This window comes from Sinocyclocheilus grahami, unplaced genomic scaffold (assembly GCF_001515645.1).
Source record: "Sinocyclocheilus grahami isolate Dianchi unplaced genomic scaffold, SAMN03320097.WGS_v1.1 scaffold181.1, whole genome shotgun sequence".
NCBI lineage: Eukaryota > Metazoa > Chordata > Actinopteri > Cypriniformes > Cyprinidae > Sinocyclocheilus > Sinocyclocheilus grahami.
Genome location: NW_015505360.1, coordinates 1,478,780 through 1,488,549, shown reverse-complemented (window position 1 = coordinate 1,488,549; position 9,770 = coordinate 1,478,780). Strand labels below are relative to the sequence as shown.

Here is a 9,770-nt window from a genome sequence, read left to right as displayed (position 1 = left end):
TAGTCCTAGAAAGCTATTATTATCAGAGGACACGTGAGCGTAACATAGCGGTTAGCAGATCTGTGAATGAGAGGGCAGCGTTACCAGAGTTGCCCATATACCACACCATGTTACAACACAGTAGGGCTATTGCAGACAGAAACAATACTGTACTACATCAATGTTTCCAGTCGGCTCAATTTTTGAGTGGACTTTGCTGTTCCGATGAGCATGAACACTATATGAGTGGAGCTGAGCGGAGCGCACACGCATAGAGCGGGATAATACGCAGAGCGTCACACCATGTGAAAGTGAAACCTGAGCGGTGAACTAATTTTCGGCAGCCGGAATTTCGGTGCATCTCTAATTTTTGGCGACATCAGAAATGGATATTATATAATAGATGATTTTTTTAACAATTTAGCAATTTAAAAATATTAAAAATATTTTTTACACGGCACCCCTGCTCTCGACAGACGGCACCCCGGTCGGGAAACACTGCGCTGGTCTATGACTAGAGAAGGAAGTCGAAATCTAGCCGGAAGGAAGTGGCATACCTTGATCTGGACCAGGAAGTCCCTGAGGTGCTCTTTAAAGGCAGGAATGTCCTGATTCAAGCTGAACAGACCCGTGACAAAAACCTTCACCTGGGCACTGAGAGAAAAAAAAACCATCATTAACATGAACTAGGGACGTAACGATTCACTCAACTCACAATTCGATTCACGATTTATTTATTTTTTTAACAAAATTAGATTTAAGACAAATTATAAATTAAACTTTTATTATTGCTTGGACAAAATGCTGCACATTTCTTTGTGAAATTGAAATAACACTATAATAATATAGCACTTGTATATTATTGCTATTTTGTTGGTTTTGATTGCTTCTATTGTCCTCATTTGTAAATCGCTTTGGACAAAAGCGTCTGCTAAATGACAAAATTTAAATATAATGTACATAACAAAACTACATTGAAATTTTAAAACAAGCCCCTAATCAAATAAGTAACAAATAAAATAAATCTCTTCATATAAACAAACTAAGGCTTTGTCTGTGCTCTTTCCTTTTAAAATTAGAGGCAACCACTGCATTTTAATCCTGATCCAAACAAAGATGCCGCACACATGCAACATGAGCAGTTTTTAATCTAAATTAGATTGTAGAATTTTGAAATTTGAAGCAAAAACAGAATGGTTTGACTTCAGTTTTATGAAACTATACATAAAAATATCTGCATGAATCAGCGGATGAGCTGAATGAGACGCAGATTCACTCTTAAAGCATTTCCTTGGTTTCTGCAGTAAACAAAGCAGCGCTGCACTTATAAACTTTAATATTAAGAGGCACAATGAAAAGAAAAAAATACCATCTAAACTTTTCTAAAGACAGCAAGTTCCCCTCAGACATACATTCATATAAACTCCTACCCCTAAATGAATCACGATTTGTTTAGCATCTCAACCGATTTGAATCGTCACATATTTGAATCGATTTTCAACCAGCTCACAGTTAATCGTTACATCCCTAACATGAACACATGAAAACGACAACACACTGAAAACACAAACATCATGTTCTAGGCTGCTCTTACTCCTGCAGATGTGGGAAGGCGGTCTTCAGCAGATTGGCCACGTACTCCTGCACGTAGCATTGATTGCTGCTCGTGGTGCCTGCGTTCAAAGTGACGCTGATTTTACCCTCTTCCACCAGGTTAAACATGTAGGCGAGGATGGAGGCGTGCATCGTCAGACCTGCTCGCCACAAACGACAGGGTATCCATCAAATACACACACACTGAATTAACTTCTGAAATTTTCAATATCATTACTGCACTAAAATGTTTAGAAATTTTTAGTATGTTTAATTCATTATAAATGAAGTCATTTCACAATTGAAATGTTATACACTTGAATGAGAATTATAATAATAATGTACGCAAATAATAATAACTATAAAAATAATTGTCAAAGCTCAAAACAAATCCCATTTTCTTTATATTTTGCCTAAAATCTTGTTTTTATTTCAGGTGAAAAATGACCTGAACAACAGTGTTTGTGAGGTTCACTGTGTGACTGATGTGAAGCCGTTTTGTTCAAAATAACACCTCCATTAGTTACACTGTAAACATGTCACTCTCTCTCTGCCCAGCAACTGACCAGCAGTATGAGACGTATCCGTGACAACCGAGAAAATGTGCTGCAGGATATCGCAGAAGTAGGTCTGATAGAAGCTCTGAGCTGCCGCCTCTTCCTGTGCGATGTTCTGCAGCATGGTGAACAGGACCTGAAGCCCTGGAGACGCACAAACACACAATTAATTAATGTCAAAAACATACTGTGCAAAAACAACGTCACGGGTCACGAATGCTTAGCCATTAAGAATTGTATTTCTGAACGCCACAATTTGTAAAATTGAATGTAACCAGAAGCGCTTTGCATTCACACAGTAGTGTAGAGTATTTATTTATGTTTATTTGTTTAACCACAGTTCTCTCCACTCACCTGTGTCGGCTACATTTCGCATGGTGTGTTTGAAGGCCCAGATGATGGAATCCAGAACCAGTTTGAACTGTGCCGGTGGGATGGACAGGAATGCTGGGAAACATTGGGAGTTGACGGCTTGCAGCAGGTAAAAGAAATGCGTCCTGTGCTCAGGGAACTCCTCAAAGTTCTGACAGAGGCAAAACACAGAGCATTAAAGTAGGGCTGCAAGATTACTTTTTGTGCGCTAAGAAAACAAAAATAACGACTTTATTCAACAATTTATTCTCTTCCATGTCAGGCTCCGCCGCCATTCACGCGAGTAGCACGATGCATGCCTGTGAAGCTGCTGACGCAGGAGCCGGCGTTCTGATGTAGAACCCCGATGAGCAGTACCTTGTTTACAAGCAGAGGAATGCACACACATTCATCATGGTACTGTCTTCAATAGGGCCTTTCGCACCGCAGGAATCTTTTCATAGTACCAGAACTAATTGTGGAACTACCCACTTTTCGGCGTGTTTGCACCGCCGGAACTGGGAGCGATTTTAGTACCGGACTGCCTTTTTCGAGAACCAAATTAGCTCCTACTCCGGAGCAGGGTCTAACCAGCAGAACTGGTACTAATCGTGACTTAAGTAGACATTGATTGGCCAAACGCGTATGAAAACGGCCTCACCCGCCATGATTTAAAACGCCGTGTAAACATACCGTAAGCATGTCAACTTATTTCGGAAGTATGGAGAACAGCGATAGATGGACTGACGCTGAAGTGCAGGCACTTGTAGCAAATGTAGCACTGCCAGTTTGTCGTTGGAGATTCTTAGTCCTCCTTTCCATTCTTTCAATCGTTTTACGTATACATCGACTTTACATGTCCACTGTGAAACCCGCGAGACACAACAAAAACACAGCTCCGATAACAGCGTCCTCCATCCTCCTGTTGTTAATGTTCTTCTTTGTTTCTGTTGTTGAACGCCGCGCACAAATGACGTCGCTGTCAACCGGCTTACGTCACTTCTTAGTACACACTCTTGGTGTGAATGCAACCCTTTAAATGGTACTGGAAAATAGTTCGCGCAAAATTGTCCCAGTACTTTAGTACCGTACGTTTAGTTCTGGAACTAAAGTGGTGCGAAAGGGCCTATAGGCGGCAGAGACGGACACGAAAGAGAATAAATTGTTGATCCACTGATGTCACATGGACTATTTTAACGATGTCCTTACTACCTTTCTGGGCCATAAAATGTTTCAGTTGTGTTGCTGTCTATGCAGGATCAGAAAGCTCTCGGATTTCACACCGTGAACACACACCCGGAGCAGTGGGCAGCCATTTATGCTGCGGCACCCGGGGAGCAGTTGGGGGTTCGGTGCCTTGCTCAAGGGCACCTCAGTCGTGGTATTGAAGGTGGGAGGAGGCGCAGTACATTCACTCCCCCCACCCACAATCCCTGCCGGTACGAGACTTGAACCCGCAACCTTGGGTTACGAGTCCGACTCTCTAACCATTAGGCCACAATTAGGTCACATTTACTGTGAACAGAGCCGCTCGGAGACACTGAAAGCAGCTGCTCACATGTAAGAAAAAGGTGCAGTGCGACACACAGCACATATGGTTATATTAACACAGCCTTGGTGATTTGATAAGCACAGTAAGCCATATCATGATTTTGGTTATATCTTGATCAGGGGTGCCCAAGCTCGGTCCTTAGCTCCAACCCCAATTAAACACACCTGAACCAGCTAATCAAGCTCTTACTAGACATACTAGAAACTTTGTAGCAGGTGTGTTGAGGCAAGTTGGAGCTAAACTCTGCAGGACACCGGCCCTCCAGGACCGAGTTTGGGCACCCCTGATCTTGATTAATCATGTATATTCATGTAATGTATATTCGCTACCAGACTTACACTGGTTTGATTCAGAAAAAACAACTCAAGATATAAAATAAAAGAGTTACACTGACAGACAAGATGAACTAACCTTGTTGATCATGTCGAGGGTGCACTCAAACACAGCATCGAATATCTTGGGGATCTCTCCTGTTATATGTGCACCGAGCTTGTTGACGATGGTTGCCATAGTGCTGAGCACCTCCGGTTCTCGAGCTGCTGGAACGTTCCTTTGGTAGTCGATGAGAACTGCTTCCAGCAAAGGTGGAACGAAGTTCTCTCCAACCTGAAAAGACAACAACAACGCTTTGAACTGCGGTCAAACTCAACTTATTGTTTTGGCACAAACGCAGACTGATCCAGGAATGTCAGAACTAACCATCTGAGGGTCGTTAGAGCGGCTGACCCATCCGGAGATGAGCTTTAGTGTCTCTCTCTTCACCGTCCGCATGCTACGTATCAAAGGCTGCTTGGTCACCATCTCACCTGCAGAGAAAAACCAAAGAGTCAATCGTGAGCTGTTATTATGTGCCAGTTGTTGGGTCATGTGCTCCATGTTGGTGTGCGTGGCTCACCGTTGCTCTGGATTGCAGAAGAGATGTTCTCACTCAGGCACTTGTAGACGTTGAGCATGTCCAGGTAAATACGTCCCAGCTGCAGGACAAAAGGGTGACCCACGGCTTTACACGCCCTCACGTTGGTCTTCAGGATGCTGCCTAGCTGACGCACCGTCTCTGGGTCCTTCAGGATGTCCACGTTCTGATTGAAGAGAGACATCATGTGCTTTGAGTTTAGGTTCTACTGTTTCAATCTTGGTAGTTAGAACTTAACAGAGTTTAAACCCTTTAAAGAGCCCTTTAAAAATCCTGTTTTCTATTAAACGACCCCTTTTGGTTTTCATTCGGAGTATTAAAATTACGTTTATTACACAAAGAGAAGCTGTATTAAATAATTCTTAGTTAATTAAAACCATAAAAGTTTTTGATTTAAATAATTAAAAAAAACATTAAAAAAAGGACAAATTTCTAAGTTTTTAGTTTAATTTGATGTACTAAAACTAAAAAGAAAAAAACATATATATAAATAAAATTTATAAAACAATAAAAAAATTTATAAAAACTAACTTGATAAGCCATTATGGTTAACTAAAATCATAAAATTCATTAATTGAAATAAGCATGAATTATAAACTGAAACCAAATTAAAATGTTAAAAAAATACAATGAAAAAATTAAAATTATCTCAGGTAGTTGCCAAGGAAACATTTCTCATTTTATTTAGTTTAACTTGATATACTAAAATAAGGATAAAGCTGAAAAAATTCACTATATAGAGATTAAAAAAATTAAACAAAATGAATAAAAATGTAACAAAACTACTTTTAATTACTAAAAATTGTAACAGTATCTCAGTAATACTAAAATGACACTGGTTCTCACCTTGGTGGCCTGCTGGATGATGCTGTCCCACACCTGGTTGGGGAGGAGCATGTATTTCTCGATCAGTCGCTCCTGGACCGTCTGGTCTGTCTGTGCTCCGATCATGTAGCCCACGGCCTCGTAGAACGTGTGCACCTGCTGCGGCTGCAGGTCACAGATGATGGTGTTGATGTTGTTGAGGATCTCGTCGATGAAGGGCATCACCTCCCCCACCTGAACCTGCACAAAATGCCTCCTGCACTTCTGAGCGATCTTGATGAAGGTGTCACAGGCCATGTCCTGCACGCCGTCATGGGTCTCTGAGAGAGAAAGAGAAACATTTTACAATTAACATTTAACCCTTATGAAAAGATTTGCACTTAAGCAAAAAAAATTTTTAAATCATGCATGACAAGACAAAATTCTCAAACACAATCTGTTCCTTACCGTGCATGAACTCAAAGAGTTTGTTGACGACAGTCTTGAGGAACTTCCAGTGGGCCCTGAGGAATCGTGGGTACTGACCGACGATGTACATGATGTTGGAGGCAATGATGGCCTTGTTGTCTTTCCCTCTTTTCTGTTCACACAGACCCAGCAGATCCTGAGACAGAAACAGAAATTTGGTGTTAAGACTTTATAATGTTTTTGAAACAAGTCTCTTCAAGGCTGCATTTATTTTGTTAAAATACAGTAAAAACAGTAATATTGTGAAATATTACAATTTAAAATAACTGTTTTCTATGTGAATGTATTTTAAAATGTAATTTATTCCTGTGACGCAAAGCTGAATTTTCAGCATCATTTTTCACTTCCTGGCAACAACAAATCCATGAATAAACACCTTAATGACAGTGACGAGGAATCTCTTCTCGTCCTCTTCATGCATGGCCCCACTGATGGAGCCGATGGCCCAGCACAGCGTGTTCAGGTTCCTCCAGGACCACTCGGTACCGTTCACCTGATTATGAAGCTTCTCCGTCATGATCCGCTCCGTATCGGCATAGTCCAGATGAGTCAAGTAGACTGGACAGGAGAAAGAGATCATTATGAAGCTTTCTCCGTCTGCCTTTTTCTGCTCAGTTAGAGAACAGCCCATAATAATTACCCAGAGTCTCTCTCATATTCTTGTAGAGGTTGATGGAGTCGGTGTCCTTCATGAATTCTCTCACCACCTCGCCCTGATCGTTCTCCACCACCAGAACCTCCTCCGGTTTGGCCATGCGACTCACCATCAGCAGACGCACCTGAGACGGGTTAAGAACACAGTCAGTTTTTCTCCAGCAACCAATATTTTGAAGTGGAGCTGCTGTACACTGTGGCTAACTGACCTTGGAGAGCACAGGCAGGTAGAGGTGTCTGCGGGGCGGCACGTCGAAGTGCTGGCTGGTTGACAGCAGTGGAGAGGTGGAGGTAGAGAAGGGACTCTCTCTGTAGAGCTCAGCGGCCAGATGGTTCCAGTACTCCAGACAGATCTTAAAGATCTCCGTCTCCTCCACCTCAGACACCAGCAGCATGTAATGCAGAGCCTGAGCACACGGGAGTCAAACAATTAGGAGTTTGTGTGTCACTTTAACGTTTATTTCACTACATTTGACTGCGTGTACCTCCATGAGTGTCTCTCTCAGGTTCAGTCTCTTTTCTATCAGTTGTCCATGCTCTTTGAGGAAGGTGCAGAGAAACAGACTGAGGTTCTGGATGAAGTTCTGCTCATCGTCTCTCCCGTTTGCATATGCCAGACGGATATTTGTGTTCAGAGGCAGCATCTGTTGTTGAGTAAATTAAGGTTATTATAGTTTTGAAAACTGCATTAGTTTTTAGTGGTATTGTTTAACCCCTTTGCTGTCACCCCCCATTTTCGGCATGGAGACATAAATGACATACCCAAAATAAAAAGGTTGCTGCTCATGAGTCTTTCGGTCTAGTTACATAATCAACATATGTTCACAAAGCTGACACTTCAAAGTTTACGGTTCAAGAATCAGAATTACTCAGACTGATATGACAATAGAGATATTGTTATATTGTTGATAGTAATAAATTACTATCGCTGCAACAATGTTTTATCAAAACAGTGGTCAAATATCGAAGCTAGAGTCTTTAATCTTTCTAATGATGCACAGTTTGTCCAGATCAAGTAAGAGTTTGATGTTTTAACATGCTGTGAAAGTAAGACCACAATAAACTGAGGCCGTCACCGATCTTTGTCAGTTAAGGGGTTAAAAATGAATACTAGTAGGTTTGGTATAGTTTTCATTTTTAAAGTTTTAAAGGGGACATCGGATGCAAAATTCACTTTTACATAGAGTATGCATATAAATCTGTCTTAGCAGTGTGTGGACACAACCACCCTACAATGATAAAAATCCATTCACTACTTTTTTTTTTAATCCCCAAATAACCGAAACAGTAGGGCTGGGTTAAAAAAAATAAATAAATAAAAATCGATATCTCGATTTTAATCGATTCTCATTTTTACAAAATTATATAGATTCCCAAGAATCGATTAGTCTAGCCTGTTTTCAGTTAATGGGTGGAACATTGAAGCGCACTTCCCATCCAATAAATCGCAATAAGCATTGTGCGTTGGTACTTTTAATACAAAACAAAGTCTCAGATTTCAAATTATGTCCATTGTATTGCAGTACTCAAACAATAAATGCCGTTTTGGCGCCATTTAACGTGGAGTGACAGGTCGCTGTAGCGCCTCGGTTCTACAGATGCAGCGCGAGGTGCATGTGAACGGATTATCTCCTCCACATTAATACCAGTTTCAGCACAAAATAAACATGAATAAACATCCGAAGGCAAGTTAAAAGAAAGAGTACAACTTTACAATATATGTGTGTGTACCGTATATATTTATATGTATATAAATTAAAACGGCTTGATTATTGAGACTGCTTAGTAGGGCTGGGTTTTGACACAAATTTCTCGATTCATTTCTCATTCACAAGCTTTCGATTCGATTCAATATCGATTATTTTGGATACATATCAGGTACAGTACATGACAAATTTTCTCAAGTTAAAAAAAATATTTACATGTATATATTCCTATATATATATATATATGTCTACTTTTAAGGTTTCAAATTAGTTTTTGGAGGATAAAATGTAAAAATTTGGTTGAAATAATGTAAAAAAAATTACATTATATAAAAAAAAATTCTTACTGACAAATGGGCAAAACCTAGGATATTGGCAAATTTTAAATATGTAAAATAACAACTAATTAGTATTTGGGGCGAAAGTAATTAGTCTTTTAAAATGTCATAAATTGATTTTTGTTGTAAATATGCCTGACAAGACTGTTACACTGAATGACATTTTAGTGGGTCTCTTCTGCAAATCAGGGAAAAATGTATGATATTTATTTTTTGCTCAGAAAAACAAAAACAAAATTGCCATTAAATTAAACAGAAAACTTTTTACATTTTTGGGGGAAAAACAACAACAATTTAAAGCAGTATTACACTTAGTTTTTATGCTTTAACCCTTTTTCGTCTTTGACCCATATACATATACATATAGGTGCATCTCAAATTAGAATGTTGTGGAAAAGTTCATTTATTTCAGTAATTCAACTCAAATTGTGAAACTTGTGTATTAAATAAATTCAATGCACACAGACTGAAGTAGTTTAAGTCTTTGGTTCTTTTAATTGTGATGATTTTGACTCACATTTAACAAAAACCCACCAATTCACTATCTCAACAAATTAGAATATGGTGACATGCCAATCAGCTAATCAACTCAAAACACCTGCAAAGGTTTCCTGAGCCTTCAAAATGGTCTCTCAGTTTGGTTCACTAGGCTACACAATCATGGGGAAGACTGCTGATCTGACAGTTGTCCAGAAGACAATCATTGACACCCTTCACAAGGAGGGTAAGTCACAAACATTCATTGCCAAAGAAGCTGGCTTTTCACAGAGTGCTGTATCCAAGCATGTTAACAGAAAGTTGAGTGGAAGGAAAAAGTGAGGAAGAAAAAGATGC

General features: G+C 39.9%; 1 protein-coding gene across 1 annotated transcript in view; it reads right to left on the bottom strand.

Moving 5' to 3' along the window:
- The window catches only part of LOC107594337 (exportin-1-like), a 19,675-nt gene that overhangs the window by 4,484 nt on the left and 5,421 nt on the right, over positions 1 to 9,770 (bottom strand). Inside the window, exons 9-21 of the mRNA XM_016284349.1 lie at positions 7,378 to 7,536; positions 7,102 to 7,299; positions 6,879 to 7,017; positions 6,615 to 6,796; positions 6,218 to 6,374; positions 5,792 to 6,090; positions 4,928 to 5,111; positions 4,732 to 4,838; positions 4,444 to 4,638; positions 2,484 to 2,652; positions 2,139 to 2,273; positions 1,574 to 1,733; positions 537 to 633 (exon numbers count right to left, since the gene is read on the bottom strand). Coding sequence (XP_016139835.1) covers positions 537 to 633; positions 1,574 to 1,733; positions 2,139 to 2,273; positions 2,484 to 2,652; positions 4,444 to 4,638; positions 4,732 to 4,838; positions 4,928 to 5,111; positions 5,792 to 6,090; positions 6,218 to 6,374; positions 6,615 to 6,796; positions 6,879 to 7,017; positions 7,102 to 7,299; positions 7,378 to 7,536 — 2,181 coding nt within the window. The remainder of the gene's footprint in view (positions 1 to 536; positions 634 to 1,573; positions 1,734 to 2,138; positions 2,274 to 2,483; positions 2,653 to 4,443; positions 4,639 to 4,731; positions 4,839 to 4,927; positions 5,112 to 5,791; positions 6,091 to 6,217; positions 6,375 to 6,614; positions 6,797 to 6,878; positions 7,018 to 7,101; positions 7,300 to 7,377; positions 7,537 to 9,770) is intronic.